This window comes from Haliaeetus albicilla, chromosome 2 (assembly GCF_947461875.1).
Source record: "Haliaeetus albicilla chromosome 2, bHalAlb1.1, whole genome shotgun sequence".
Lineage (NCBI taxonomy): Eukaryota > Metazoa > Chordata > Aves > Accipitriformes > Accipitridae > Haliaeetus > Haliaeetus albicilla.
Window position 1 is genome coordinate 74,565,736 of NC_091484.1, and position 16,602 is coordinate 74,582,337.

General features: G+C 38.3%; 1 protein-coding gene across 2 annotated transcripts in view; it reads right to left on the reverse strand.

The window, feature by feature from the left end:
• The window catches only part of LOC104316970 (sodium channel protein type 5 subunit alpha-like), a 33,515-nt gene extending 23,733 nt beyond the window's left edge, over positions 1-9,782 (reverse strand). For both annotated transcript variants that reach the window (XM_069778263.1, XM_069778262.1), the window contains exons 1-9: positions 9,680-9,782; positions 7,977-8,105; positions 7,099-7,190; positions 6,036-6,257; positions 3,611-3,668; positions 2,802-2,943; positions 2,125-2,322; positions 999-1,175; positions 55-456 (exon numbers count right to left, since the gene is read on the reverse strand). In XM_069778263.1, coding sequence (XP_069634364.1) covers positions 55-456; positions 999-1,175; positions 2,125-2,322; positions 2,802-2,943; positions 3,611-3,668; positions 6,036-6,257; positions 7,099-7,190; positions 7,977-8,105; positions 9,680-9,768 — 1,509 coding nt within the window. In that variant the 5' untranslated portion in view covers positions 9,769-9,782. The remainder of the gene's footprint in view (positions 1-54; positions 457-998; positions 1,176-2,124; positions 2,323-2,801; positions 2,944-3,610; positions 3,669-6,035; positions 6,258-7,098; positions 7,191-7,976; positions 8,106-9,679) is intronic.
• Between the last annotated feature and the right edge of the window lie 6,820 nt (positions 9,783-16,602).

Here is a 16,602-nt window from a genome sequence, read left to right on the forward strand (position 1 = left end):
TTGTAGACAAGCCGTAATATGAAATATATATTTAAAATAATATCTTTTCCTTACCAGATCCCCCTTCCCCGTGTCTTCCATTACCGGTGGGAGCATTCCTCCTTCGGAAGACACTGGATCTAGACTGTGCACCCTGCTGCTTCCTCCTCCCGCCACCGAAATCACGCCATTGCAGTCGTCCACGTTAGCCCACTTGCTGCTCTGCACGCAGTTCGGGGTAGCGGGGTGAGAGCTGTGGCTCATTTGACTTTGCACGCTGGAACGTCTTCCCATCTGCGTGACCGACAGTGGCCGACACTGAATTTCATGTTCCCCGGCACTGTGGGTTTCCTCATCACCAAAATCTGTTCTGGAATCAACTTCTAAAGCAGGTATTTGGAAATTGAACACACTCCCATGGCTAAGTCTGCGTTTCGCCTGGTTTGCGTTGGGACCGTACATCAGGCCAAGGAAAGACTACAAGACCAGGAAAAGGAATAAAGAGAGAATGACATAATATCATAAAGAAAATTTGGGGAAGGAATAAATGTTTATAGAGTTTCACAACATTTCCTATCAACCATTGCAAGTCCAAAACTCTTACCCGATTTAGATTTTTCAGGAAGGATTATGCTTAGATTTTAAAAGGCAGATAATAAAATCCTATCAGCTGTAGGAGCTATTTTTGTGATAAGCTTTATATTTATATTTTAAGCAAGACATTTTAAACAGAGAACGATGGCACAAAATTTAAATTCTGATAGTCATTCACTTTTTTCTGTTTCTTATTGTTACAGAAAATGTAACTGTTATAACTTTCCTTCCATCCTTCATTTATAGTATTTCCTTTTCAAATTAATCTTTACATACAAGTCTTCCTTATCCCAAAAGATTGTTTATTTTAAAGACTTAAGAGTGATCAGTGTTTGTAATGGGATTTGGTTTGTGCTTTCAAGCAATTTATTTTAGTATTAAAATTGGAAAAGCTGTAAGGATCTCAGATTCAGACAATAGATTACCAACTTTCGTTGACTGTCTGTGGACTGTGACTTGGGGAATTGTTCTTCTTCATTATCCTCTATGCCCAAGGACTTATTTCTCTTTTTCCTATTGCTTCTTTCTTTGATTTCTTTGGGAGACAAAGAGGCTTCAAAGGAGCTAATTGACAGGATATCAATTCCTTTAATAGCCAATGACTGAAATGAAAACAAAAACATGGATGATATTTTTGCTGGGTACTTTGAACATAAGCAGAAAGAAAACACTTCTGTGCTCTATATTATTTCCTCTTAACAATTTGTGTTTCACAAAACTCATTAAAAATCTTCCAATATGTGATAACACTAAAAGAAAGAGGAGAGAATTTCCCCAACATATGGAGCGCTGAACAATTTGCTATTTGCACTATGTTACATGATCGCATGTATTGGGCCTGCCAGGGGCAAAATAATCACATTATAGCTCCTATTCCTCCATATGGCAGATTTGCTTACAATAAAAATACTCAGTTCAAATATAATGCTGTAGAATACATCCTTTTCCAAAATAAATGCTCAAACAGTATTAAAAATCTGTCATTTTGTTGGGGATCCTTGGGACCGTATTCATACTGTGGCTGACTTTCCTTCCCATACTGAATTTAGGACAATGTTTTCAAAACACAGGAGTATTTGTCCCAGAAGCTTCTAAGCCATTTAAGTTACCAAGAGACTTTCATTCAACTACAATAGGTTTTGTCTCAGATGTTAGTGTGGTTGATCAATGGAATTACTGTATATTTCTCTGCTCAGCAGCCCAGAATGATAAAATAGAAAAAAAAATTAAAAAACAACTACATTTTCTTTTGGAAGCTGCTAGTTGATGGAATTTTACATTTTCCAGATTTTAAAATACTGTTTTTCTTACAGTAACAGCAGCCTTTAATGGTCACTATCCACAATAAAATTCATTGTTTCACAGGAAAAATGCAATGCTGAACAAGGAATTGCTCCTGTAGCTCTAGGAATCACTACTAGTAAGTTCTCACTTGCTCCTGTTCCCATGAGTGACCACTATATATAGCTGTACACAAGGAGTGATGCTTTTTCTTATGTGCCTGACAACAGAACGCTGAGGCGAATGCTTGCAAGCGAATAATTTATGTACCTCCTGCTCCTTCTGTAATAATTCCAAGGCTTCCCGAAATTTCCTTTCCTTTGCCTCCGTTTCAGCAATGGTGGCCTTGTTCTGGTCTTCGTATGCCATTGTTACTACAGCCAGAATCAAGTTGACTAGATAAAATGAGCCCAGAAAGATGACCAGCATGAAGAAGAGTATATACACCTTCCCAGAAGCTCTGAGGGTCTGTAAGCAACACACCCCAGAGATAAAAATTACCATAAAACATACCAAATAGGCTTTCAATGCATCTCTGAAATCCTTTAGAAGCACTCAGCTTCCTAGACACAACGCTTTAGGAAGCTTAGATGGAAATACACCTTCCTTGGCCCTTCTTCCCCCTCTTTCTCCCTCTTCCTATACCGTCCCGTGTGAATCACTGATCGTATAGCCCACGAGGATGACTGAGGAGGCATTGTTACATTTCTGAAGAACAATACAGGACCTTTTTTAAGTCCCTAAACCAGCAGGGTGATAGGGCTATTGCTGGGCAAGACTTCAGCATCCCTTTTCTAGGGGTCACAGCTTGCGGGAAGGGAAGATGTGGGCTTGATGACTTACAGCTATCGCTTTTATTTGAGGTTTCTTGTTCTCTCTGCACATTTTCTGCTTTGGCTATTGCTTTCCCTGGAAGACCAGTTCTGAATTATGCACGAAGCTGGTACCTGCTGGTACAGACGCTCCCAGTAGTCCTGGGTCATCAGGCGGAATAAGGAAAGAAAAGCCCAGCCAAACGTATCAAAACTAGTGAAACCGTAATCAGGATTTTCCCCAATTTTCAAGCATATATAGTCTGGAGGACAGGTCCTAGAAGTAATAGTAAAAAGTAGAGCTCTTTTAACTGTGCAGTTTTCAAGGAAAATTTCAGCTTATGTGAGAGTTCTGATTATTGTTCAGCTCTGCATTTCATTAGATTGCAAACCAGTTTTCTACTCCAGGTAGCATTGGCTGGAAAGTGGGATGGAAAAAGCAGCACCCACAACCCAGCAACAAAGGAAGAAGACAGACTGGAGTAGACCAGCAACACAGGACAACTCCCTCATCACCAATCCTCATCCCCTGCCCCTCACTGCAAAGCAGCCACATCTCCCTCCTTGCCCAAGCCTGCCCTCCAAAATCCATGTTGTGTTTTTCCAGTTTAACACTCACGAGCCTTCACAGAGAGGAACGTGTCTGTCCTGTGCTACATTTGAGATCATTCCTGGTTTTGGTTCTCTTGTACATCCGTGGGGAAGAGAAAGACAGCACTTGAAAGGCTCAAAGGAATTTAGCCCTGAATAAGCCAACTGCAGGTTCATGCTTCATTCCCTCCAAGTATTAAATTATCCGTTTACTAGATTTTGTTGTCTGTGTTCCTGTTTCTGCATTCAAGGAAAGCTTGGAATTTCTGCTTTTGTCTCTCATAACTGAGTGAATATAGAAGCAGTGAAGCAGAGAAAACTTCCAAAGAAGAAATATTCTTAAGTGCACTTACCCAGCACCAGCACCACATAGCAAAATATCTGAGGTGCCCTCTTTCTTAGCAAAGTTTTCTATAAAAAAGGGGAAAAAAAATTAAAACCAGAGAACTTTCTAGCCTGAATCCTCTATCCTTTAATATGAGTAGTGATGAGTAATCAGTGACCTGGAAGTGTATATGCCCACCCATAGACAGATTTCCCACGCTCACAGTAACTGCGCCAGTTTGCAAGATGTCCTGTCCTCATATATAAACATACAAAGGTATATGCACAAATTTCAGACTGAAGGCAATCCTTAAAACAGAATTTTAAAAAATATTTTGGCCACATCTGCATAAAGGAAATGAAGAATTGGAGGGCACAGGGCCTGGTTTTGTAAATTTTAGCACAAACTCTGGCACAGTTTTGGCCCATAGCAATTAGTCCTCTCCAGGACGGTACAAACATCATTTGGGTTAGCATAGACCAGTTCTGTTTCCAATGAGCAATAAAAAACAAAGCCCTGTTTTGAGGAGGAAGGAAGAGTATTTGGTTGTGTGGATATAGACCATACCGTGTCACTGCTCTGCTGAGCCAAACAGCAGGTCCTAACCCTGCTTAGTTGAGAAATACAGATTTCTCCATGAGGATGCTGGAGCTGTGCCCTTTTGGCCTCTTCCCCTATTTCTTTTAGCATGAGTTACTCCAATGCCTGTGCTAGCAGCAGACTGAAAGTAATAGCTTTCGTGCTAATAGCTAATTAGCCCCATTAAGACGTGGTTTATTATCCCAGATGCAAGGGAGGTCTCATATCTTCCTGGTGCTTCTCAGACCTTAGCTGTGCTCAACAGGTAAGCCAGCATGATTCAGACCCAGCAGGAATCTTTAGTACCGTACCAGCTGTACCGTACCATGTAAATACACCACAAAGGAATGAGTCACTATCTGGGCTACTTTCCACCCAAATTTTGTTCAGCTCTGCTTCTGCCAACTGACAGAAAGTTTTTTTAAGAAGATTCAGTGATTGAACTTCAGAGAATCATAATAACATGTAGTTCTCCATGTTGGAGATGGGAACTTCCCACAAAATCAGGACCAAAGCAGCCCATTAAAAAATATACAAAAAGTCACTTAATAGGAAACTGGGCTTATAGTGCTCTAAGTCCTAAATCCTGTAGGAAAGTCATCTAACTTTCATTAAACCTGTCTGGGCCCTTCTATTCCTTTTGCTGTCATTGCAAATCGCCCTACACACAAGATGTATTGCATGGGATGTGAACAAGACAAAGCTTGTGAAGCAACACAGATTTTTAATTTCTTAAGCTCTACTTTCTCCAGGCCATTGCCTTTATACAGCTGCAATGTTGTGCATTTAAAAAAAAAAAAAATTTTGATTTTTTTGTTTCCTGTCTCCTCAGCACAGAAAATTAGTATTTTTAGCCAAAGTTTGTCAAATCCATGGTCTCTTGTGTGGAGTTCTAGTCACTGCCTGGTTTTCTTTTGAAGCTTGCTTTCAGTTATGATTTTTACAACATTCTGTATATGTAAATGACTTTGTTTATATGTGTGGTTTTTCAGTAGGTACAAGAGTTTCTTGCAAAAATTTTTCCTTCGAAAATCTTTTATACAAAGACTTTCTCCCCCTGGACTATGAAGTTATTAAAGAAATCCTGTCTGAACAAATCTTCCACACAGAGTGTATACAAACTGCAGTCCTGTGTGGCTTTTTTATGTATTTCAACATTTCCCCTAGGAGAATGTTTTTCTCTCTATGTAACTGCTGCTGTGTCTGAACTCGCTGGTGGAGATTTTCTTCAGTGATGAAGCTTTCTTCAGATTTTTGTCATAGACATTGTTTACTTTAGCTTTTCCTTGAGCACAAGGCTTTTCCTTTCTGAATTGCATCTTACAGTTGCTGTTCCTCTGACAATGCTTTGGTGTGTTTTCAGATCTCTGCTCTGTGCTTCCATCACCAGCCTCAGCCAAGACATATACACATAAGACATATATTGTATATATCTTATATAAGATATAAAATACATATGCTGTGAAGATGAAAGTAACTGACTTTTTTTAACAAATTCCTCTGTTTCATGCTGAAGTGTAATTCCCTGGGCAGCAAAATGAAGATGTACAGACTCTTCGGCGTGTAAGAAAAGGTGAACTTTGGGGAATTACAGCAGAGAATGAGCTAATGCGTATTTCAGTTATTGTCATATCATTCTGGGAAACAGAGCTGGACGTTACTGGAAAATTGGGGAGTGCTATTTCTTATAATGAAGGGAAGGGGTGCATTCCTGGATGCCTGCAATCTGCTCTGGCAATCTGAAGGCCATTATCAGGTAGTTACTCATCAAAATATCAATCATCAAAACATTAATATCATTTACAGCAGTGGCTATACATGCATGCATAGGTGTCTATACTCTCATCTAAAAAAGAATTAAGGAGAAAAATTACCTGTATCATTAGCAAGCATTTCATAGGATTCCCGTGTTTTGTTAAAGAAATTCGGTATTTTACTGAACACTGTAGAGTTCCTGATACACTTTTGTCTTAGATTGCCCTTGAAAAGCTGGAGGCCTATGAGGGCAAAGACACTCAAGCAGAAAACAGTTAGGATCATCACATTGGCAAGTTTCTTAACAGACTGGATAAGTGCCCCTACAATGATCTTGAGTCCTAGGAAAACAATATACAAAAGAAAAACAGGATGAAAAACTGAGATTCATATGTCATACTTGATTAGAGTTAAAACAAGGTGTAACAACCAAAGTACCAAAATTACTGGATAATATGTGACAAATATATTTGCAATGTAAGTATAGTTTGGATGAAAGAGTGTTTAATATGAGAAAAATATTTTTTTTCCTCATTTGATTGACCCTACAATTTCTAGATGTTCCTTTACTCTCTGTAAAATATTTAGGCAAGGATGAGAGGCCAGAGATAGTCTAGTTTTTCTTATCCAGAAAGAGTAATATGCATAATTCAAATGAAATTTCCAACACTGGTAATCTGTGAAGCAACTGCAAACACTGGAAACAGTAATGAATATGATCAAAAAGACCAGAAAGAGAAGACAGAGGCAACTCACTGGTTCTTAATTTGTATTTCATCATGAGAAAGAATCCACTGGCTTTAAAACTAAGGGAAAAGTGAAAAGGAAACTGTTTTCCCAGGGATGATGTAAGATGATTAATAATAAAGTCTGTTCAGTCACCAGCGGTGTTTCTGTTGAACACATAGACCAGCTAGAAGAACATTCTGTAAAACTGACATTATAAAGTGTTAACAAAATCTTTAAATGCATAATGAAAATAAATTAAATACAAAATTGTTTCTAATGCTTGATTTATTCTGGCTGGGCCAGGTGACTGAGACACTGTGTCCACAAATTCAGCTGTGTCTGCAATCAATGAAAGATATAGGAAAAAAAAAGGAAAGGCAAAAGCCAACATTTTATTGGAGAAGAGAATGAGTAGTAAGTAGCAGAAAATATTCAGCAAAAAGGGTATCTTACCTGGGACTAATGAAATGGTTTTTAAAGCTCTCAGAACCCTGAAAGTCCGAAGGACAGACACGCTCCCCAAGTTACTAAATGCTCCCACGTAGCTGTAAAGTCAGGATATGATATGTCAAGTGGTTGAATGGAGTAAACAGGGCAATTATTTTACAGTGGTCATTCTTAACTGTCAATCCTTCTGAGCATATTTCAAGTATTAATAAATTACAGATCAAGGACTTGTCTGAAGACATATGAAATAGGAATACATTTCTTGATTATTAGAGTTTCATTATGAGGTAGCTCTTGGCTTGTGCACAGCTGCTTTTGTGTCAGCATCTTAAAATATCATGCATTAAAATTATAAACAAAGATAACACCCAAAATTACTCATTCAGGCTGAAATTCTGGCTGAACTGGTTTGAGGTCCCTTCTGTAGCTGCACCTAACCAATATAAAAGCTTTCTAATTGCTGCAAACTGAAGCTCGAACTATGACTTTGGGAAATAAAGAGCCCAAATTTAATGCACTGTCCTGGTGTTTATAAACATCGCTCAATTTCCAAACTCACACTCTCATTCACAGGATGAGTATGTCTGTATTTGACAGCCCAGCTATTACATTTCACTGGCTGAACTGCATCCATTCACGTACGATCATCACAGAGCGTGTCTTGCTCTGCACTGCTCTATTCCCTTCTTGAAAGACTAATACGTTGCTCTTACACAGTGAGCAATAAAACAAGGGGAAGAGTCAAAGTCCTAGATAGTTTCAGATGCAATTAGGACCCACAGGGGTGTTTTCGTACTGCAGACAGCCTTTTGCACCACAGCAACAAGAACTTCAAATACAAAGCGCAACTGGAAGTAATCCATATTTTATATGTTCCCACTTACGCCATAACGATAACACTGAAATCCAACCAGTTCCAGGGATCTCGAAGCAGAGTGAATTCATTTAGACAGAATCCTCTTGCCAATATTTTTATCAATGATTCAAAAGTGTAAATGCCAGTGAAAGTAAATCTAAGGAAGGGAGAAAAGTGCCAAAGGAAAACAGCAATATTAGCAATTAACACGAGAGACACAGTCGGACTACTTACTGTCTAGGCCGACAAACCAAGCCAATGCTGCAGAGGAGTAACAGAAAGACTGCTGTTGATTACAGTGTATTCTATCAGTATCTGCCTCATATGGAGTTTGAGACAGTAGTTGACTGCAATCTGGACGTGGATATTAACGTGCATGCCTGTGACATGGGTTTTGGCACTCAACAATTTTTTTTCAAACTCTTTCATGTGAATCCCCAACAAAATTCCTAGCTACTTGCTTAAATAAAGATCAAAATTTGTATCTTCCTCTGGTTTCAAGTAGCCAAGTGAAAGTGTGATACGCTGTAAATTATTTACCTTGGGCACACAGCATCCATTTCTGTGCAGAATGTTTGAAACACTTAGAGAAATACAAGAGTACAGGTTTTTCAATTTAAGATGGCAATTATTCTTATTAATGGAAAATTATCAGTAAAAGCTCTTCTGGACTTACTGAGTGCACTTATCATTTCAACAAGGCAGCAGTCTCCCTACAGAATTCAAAAGGCATTCATTTGGTAGTCAGCAAATGCACTAAGAAATTACATGGCTGTAGTGCTTCCCTCTTCATTTGGAAAGAAGTATTCTGAAATTATTACTGAAATGCATTTGAATGGTAGTCTTGATGCCAACAGCAGATACAACTCTTATCTAACCTTTAGTGCTCTCATAGGTAGAGAAGTATCTCAGCATCTTCTGGAGATATGTATATTAATACCATGCAGAGTCTTGTTCCCGTTTGCATGAGGATTTGCCATTCCCAACTGTTTCTGTGTCATGTAACATAAGATAGCCAGAAACAATTGTAGACTTGTTTTTAAAACTAAGTATTTTGGAATCTTTTGCTTTGCATTAGGTGTTAGAATTATCAGGGTTCATATTCTAACATTTTTATGCCAAACTGAAAAAGTGAGAGCTGAAATATTCTTTTAAAAAAAATAAAAACATGGGATTATCCAGCTTAAGTGTGACTACAAAGGCATGGATTTATTGTGATTTAACATTGCAAGTGTTAACAGTCAGCAAGCAATGAAGATAAGAGCTTTACTTTCTAACAGTGTCCTGGAGGCCAGGAGCTTCTGACAGAACATTTTATTAGAGCGAAACTCAGCATTTCAATATTATTAAAAGGAATTTTAAAAGACAGGAGCTCTTGATGCACTTCATCAGCGTCAGCAACAATGGGAAATGTGTCTGGATAAAAAGCAAATAATTACTGAGAAACTTCAGAAAGTGGGATAACAAACTGGAGCAGTAGGACAGACATGAAGCTAGTTCAACAGCGGAACTTAATCTACACTTAACTCTCTCCTATAACACCACAATTATTGTAGATATTGAGTTTAAAGACAAAAATACTCCCTCCAAGCAAAAAAAAGACAAAGTCCTAACTCAAGCAACTTTCCTTCTAAATCTCCATAAACTATCTTGAGTAAAAGCGGCAAGATAAGTCTCAATAATTCAATATAACTACAGAATTAAAAAACATACGTACCCACAGATACTTACTCAACATACTTGATCCATGAAGGAGATGGAGAAGTCTTAGAGGACTCAGTCCGAGCCATGAATACACAATTAGTTATAATAGTGCACATGATAAACCAAGTGAATAACGTAAGTCACGGGAGTGAAGGCAAAGAATATGACATTGATTCAGAAATGTAACTAGATATTCTATCAGTCATAGGCGTCATATCTGGTTTTGAGTTTAAAACACACGTAAGGACAGCATGCACATGTATTTGCTGATTTTGAGCCATACTAGATGACAACACACTACCGTTGTTATTCATGCCATCTGGGCTTCTGTATGGGCTAGAGATCTGCTGCTCTAAGCATTGCAAACTTGGTAAAAGGATCCTCGAGCACTCAAAGAGTGGGAGGAAGGATGCATTTTTAGTTTCATTTTATAGCGTAAAAGCTAAAAACTTACCCAAGGTCACACCAGTGAAGCCCAAATCTGACTCTAAATTGGCAGAGCTGCACTTTTCTGAAGGGACAGTGTGAAGTCTGCCAGGATATTTGCAGGTATCTCGAAGGACTCTAGATGCCCATGTTTAGCCAACCCTTGGGGCTACTTGGTGGCTCTCTGGGACCTGCTGACTTTAGGGTATGAACAGGAACTTGGCCATCTAGCTCACGTGTAGACACCTCAGCTTAAGCGCCTGGCTCTGGAGCTCAGTCTCATGTTTTGTGTCATACCACACATTTTGGCAATCCAGGAGGTAGATGTGCATGGGAAAGATATCTAGCCTTTCCATCATCTATCCTCTCCATCCCCACAAAAAAAAACAAACCAAACCAAACCAAAACAAAACAAAAAAACCCAACAACCAACTTCTGGCTTTAGCTCTGGGCATGGTCAAACTGGACCACTAGTGTTGAAATGCCAGTATCAGCCAACTTGCTGCCAGGGGAAAGCCTCAAATGAGAGGCATCGCTCCTCCAGGGATGTCTGTACACTGCTACGATGACAGCATCAGACTCATTACAGCTAACGAAGCACCGCACAGCCAGGAGATGGCTGGGAACCTAGAGTGCACACCGGGATACCACAGACTCTGCACTGGGCTCGATTCTGCCCTCAGCAACAATGTTATTGCTCTGGTCTCAATCCTCAGTGCCAAGCTGAAACAATACACTACTGATTCCCGTCCCCTAAATTTGATGTATGAGGTGGGATCTATATTGTCTTTATATTCCAAAGGCATTCCCTGCAACAGCATCCCTGGAAATTTTCATTTTTATATACCAAAGTTATATATTTTTAATCTGATTTCCTAAAAGAAACTAAGTTTGCATAATTTTTCTTTCTATGTGTTTTCATATGCATGGCTGCCTATCTCAGCCTTTTTTTCTTAAAATTGGCCAATGGTTGATCAGCTTTGGCACATGATTTGAATTTAATTCCTACAGTTTGGGTAAGCAGAAGATGAGAAAGAGCATAGAGACCTTATTAGTCTTCTCACAGAGATGGTATTTGTTTATGAGACATCAGCAAATCAACATCAGACATCATTCTCAAAACACAAATCTGTAGAAAATCAAGCTTCAATACCCCCAGTACTCACAAAACTATTTATTTCTTAAGTAGCAAAACAGCACCAAGGCAATAATAATTTCTAAGGTAATTCATAATTAGAAGTAATCTGGAGTGAGGAAAAATCTAGATTCAATCAATGCTCTAAAATACAAAAGCACAGGATTATGTAGGGTTTCATAATCAAAAGAGTGAATGAAGCCAACAAAAGGATATGAATGCACTAAAATTTTAATTGCTGTTCTTCGGATTGGATGGAAAGGACTGAGGATCCATAAGGCACGTGTAGCCGTAAATCTGAAGATTATTTTCTGTTTGTTTAGCACTATGAAAATCTTTTAAAAAAATAAACATGAAATAAAGTTTTCAGAAAGTTGAACACAGAACATATTTTTGTACTACAGCCTGTTGTATCAGTGATGAGCAAGAGCTTGATTTTAACTTTAGACTGTTTGTTTAAATGGGAAGACTCTTTGTAAATACTTTGCTATCCTTTCATCATAAACTGATGAAAGACTTAATACCCATTAACTGTGAAACTGAAAAAAAAAATCCTCAGCATGAACTTCTTTTTTAAACCCTAGCACTTGCGAAGAGTTGTGCACAGAGCTAATCTTGCATATGGCTATTCTCTTAAAATACATTGAACATCTCATTGAGTCAAGATATACAGAGGTGGAAGGAAGAATCACAGCCTTTATCATTATTTGCTGTTGTTGATAGTGATCCTCTAGCTCTAAGGCTGTAGAAATTAGTTTAAAGTATTAACCATTTCTCAAGCAATAAGCATAATTTCCAATGGATTAGTTCCCATTTCTCTGTTCTTTATTGAAAACCATATTCTTCAATACTTCATGACTAGAATATGGAGCTTGAATAAGTAGGTTTTAAGGATTCATCAGCAAATGTTTTAAAATCATTTTTATACTTAGATGATCATTTATCATACATCTAAGTGAAACATAAGCATTGAGATAGAGGAACACATTGTTTCAAACCATAGAATTTAAGAAAATTTACAAAGTTATCATTTCTTGTAGATCTGACTCAAACCCCTCTTTTCTTCCTTTATCCATTTTATTTTTTTCTGCTTCCATTCTGACTCAAATGTTAATCAAGTTCATATTATTTAATTCCTGTAATTCAAAATTAAGCTTTTTTTAAGAAGATTACAGCATGTCATTCAGGTATGCCAACTGTCTGCATTGTTCTAATCTAGAAAGGGATGATAATTTTTCCAAAGGGATGTAAGCAAAACTGTTTGATAGATCATCCACATAAACACTTCACAGCAGCACAATAAAACAAATTAAAATCCAAGCATCTTGGTTGGCTCTAACCTTACGATCTTTGTAGTATGGGTCGAGATCCTCCAGTGGTTCCCCAATAAGCTCTGGAGGAGGATTTCCATAGAGAGCTGGTAACTTCTGGAAAGCTTTTAGGTCAAGCTGAGGACGTGGTTTCTCCTTAGGTTTCTGGTCTGTAGTATTTCCTTGACAATTCCTCTTGGCAGCAATTCTCTTTTCGATAGCAGCCAAAGATTCATAAGTGAACTTACGGAAGTTGTTGGTACCAGGTAGTAAGAACTCGGCCATTTTTCATTCTTCTCTTCCTGTCACTAATTCTGTCCAAATAATAGAAACAAGTAGAAAGGAAGTCAAGTAACTCCAAAACAGGTAAATTATGAAAATTAAACAACTGCTTGCCCATGCATGGCTAATAACATAAACTTCCGAGCCATCAGCTTCTAAAAAGAAAAAAAAAAAAGATATGATCAATACCTTTTTCAATGAGATGTCTGTTCAGTATTTTTTTTAAATTATGTGTATCTGATGATAGGATGTGGGCAGACCTCTATAAAGTTAAGAGTGTATTTAGAGCACCTCATTTAAGATACCTGTTATCCCAAATGCTCCTGAGCTGTTGTTCAGAAAAAAAAACTAAGGTATTGGTTTAACTCCGTATTTGGAAATGGAACAGTAAAACCAAATATGTGGAAGCTGTGTCTGCAACAGAAAGACCAAGTGTTAAATTAACTAGTGCAGATGTAAATAGATGGACAACCCATCCTGGTGGTGTCAGCACAGGAACGAGCAGTGTCCAAGCGTCAGAAGATTTAACTCACGATCTATAGAGTGACTACTGACTGACATGGTGGACAGAAATGCTCGATCTGACAAGTATCAAGCAGAAAGCTTATATTTTAGGCCCACTTGTCAGAACAACAAAAGTGAGATTGTACTAGAAAAATACTTTGCATTATTTAATGGAGAATTTTGGTCGGGTATTGGATAGGATCCGTTCAACTAGATGCTACCTGAGTGCATACTTTGGCAGGATAGTGAATCCAACCTTCTACCATAACACTGTGAAAAGCTTCAAAGCAAGCTCATGAAGTGCACATATATTGATAGTGAAAAAACTGAAAACAGTACAAAGAGTAAGATGATCCAGACCTGCATTCTTGTGCTAAACTCACCCCAAAGCTCTATAAGGAGATTCCTCTAAAATATTTTCTTTGATTACAACCTCTAGGAAGACACTTGGTTCAGTACAGAGTCACAGAGCTACTGAGCCAGCGCAGTCCCATCTGCAGGCTGTGAAATGATCCCATCTGGTCGAGGGCTTCGTGCAGGATGTATCATTGCTGAGTCTGCATGGAAGAAGATCACATTAGAGGCACACAGCCAGGTCTTTCCATCCAGAAGCTGCTGCCACCACCACTTCAATGTGCCCTTCAAAGTTGACTCCGTCACTAGCAGCCAGAGCTTCATCTTGGAAAGTTTAAGCTGTCCTCGCTGGACAACTGCCAGATGACCTGCTCTTGCACCTTTCCTTTCCAGGCACTATATGCAACATCCCAGGAAAACACAAAATCTGGATCAAGAGGCTTTGTTTTACTGGAAATAATTTTACCATCTGTGCGCTGACTCCCTGTATCTTCCCCTTCCATGCAACGCCATTTCATTTTGCCCCAGATACAGCGTGATTTCAGTTGTCCTCACATTGCTGAGCTATAGAAAACCATTGCTGTGAGAACAACAGCTGGAGGCCAGTGACAAACTAACTGCAGTGAAAGCTTTTCATTTTTGCAGTCTGCCTGCCTCTCCCATTAAATAAGCAGACAACATTATAAATAGGAAAAGTATCCCTTGCTTCCAGCACAAAATAGCAACATTTCTGGAAGAGAAATAGGACATTCAGGCAAGAATACTCATTAAATTACGTTTTTCAAGATCAAGCTAACAGTCTGGAAGCTGTGTGTAGTACTATACCAAAAATGAAGAACTTAACATCCACTCTCAATTTTTCAAGTCTTCAGCTAGCCAAAGTGGTGTTTGTTTTGTTGATGCTCAGAGTAATTTAGATGTTGTGGTATCAGTAATGAGAGCTCTGAATGATGCATGAAATGACACAATTTCTGTGCAATGCACGGAGGGAATACAATAATTACTTTATCCTGCTTTGTGCCAAATCATCCAAACATACCCATCCCTCTACACAGCGCTTCCATAAAAGTCTACCTGATCTCAAAAGTTCACTATAAAATCCTGGGTTTGCTGCAGATTTCTTCGCAGTTTTCTCTCCTCTCTTCCATGAAACCATCTTTCAAATCCCAGAAAAGAAACTTTGATTGTCACACTGTTCTCCCTCAAGACTATTAGAAGGCAAAGCAAAATCCAGGAGGACAAGATGTTGCTGGCTAGAGCCAAGGATGGGGAAATAGAAGGAAGCATGAAGGCACGTAGAGTCTGCAGGTCCTTGGCCAGAGCTGGACACCAGGCAGGGGAGTCTTTCCTGGTGGTTTTATAAATTTTTCCACAGGTGAACGAACATTAAGGAAAGGAATTAAAGCCTTGTGCTTGCTGTCTCACCTGTCAGTAGCAAAATTTCCATTGATGGCAGCTGCAAGCCATGGAGTAGAAGGCTAAACTACACTTTTCATTCATGGGCAATTCTGAGCTACTCAGCCTAGTCCTGAATAAAAACTATTGATTAGTAAAAATGGAGTAATCTGGAAAAAATGTTCCTGATACATTCAAGCATCTTTAAAAATATCCCCAAAATAATTTCTGTTACTTATAGTCTCAGGGAGGATAACATAAAAAGTACAGCTGAGATGTATTTAGGTTTTTATCTGACCAGGGCTAGACTTAGCAATTTGACCAAAAGAAGTAAAAAGTACTAATGCAAAACCATTTTTGCCCTTGATGTCACAGAAGCAACAAAGTGCCATTTTGGCCTTTTCTCAAGACTTGAAATATCTACAAAATAGTGTGACATTTAGTATCTCTCTAAAATGAAAAGTTTTCTTATCCTTTGACTGAGTGAAGACCAGAGAATGCTGAATGAAATCAACATGACTGAATAATAATAATAATAATAATAAAACCAAAAAAAGGTATTTATGATTTGTTCTTTTATCTGTCAAATGTATTTTCTATGAATTATTTCTCAAATACCAAAAGTGTAGCTAGATAGCTTTCCAAAGTAAGCCTTCTTTCTTCCAAATGTGTTTTCCTCTGTAGGAATATTCATTGTGACAGACTAGGAAACAAGGTTATTGTCAAAGATGTTTTCTCTCCTTTTCATGCGATTACAATCACCCCAGTTCAATCCTCAGTTAATGAATAAATGTTGTCCTCAATTACTTGATTTCTTGGCTTCATGATCTATTATGGAAAGAGGTGAAAACATGTTGACAATGATTGTGATCAGCACGACCAAGGTAATTAGTTTGATCAGAGTGGCCAGGATTACCTTCTTAGATTTTTTTTTCTTTGTCTTGGATGACTGAAATTCTTGTCTGTTAAAACTATCCCTCCGCTTTAAAAAAGCTTTCATAACATGCACAGAAATTCTCTCTTAAGTAACTGGAATAACAGTTGTTTGAAGACTGTATGTGAAAAGCCTTGTCCTATTGGAACAACTGAAATGTTATTATTGCCTTCAGCATAGCTGATTTTTGTACACTTTTGCATCTTATTCAGTGATAATATCCAATGCCTGGAAAAGCAAAGTTAGGGACTCTGGACTGATCCAGCTCTTTGTATTGCCAGTAATTATTTCAGGAGCCAAGAACATCAGTACGGACCTTGGAAAGACATGCTAACTGCACCACCCAAAGTTACTATGATAGACTTGGGCTGTGTTGCATCTTTCTACGTTTGAATTTCCAGCAGATAAGACAAATAGAACTGAATAACGAAAGATTTAGTTAACAGCAGTTCAAAGCTTCTGTAGAGCAGTTATATTCTTTCCTCAGAAACTTTTCTATATTTTGAGGCAAATGATTTAATGACACTTTCTTAATGATCTTTAAAACATGTATGAAAATAACTTCTGTAGGGGTTTTTTTATCATAGAATAATTCTGGTTGGAAGGGAAC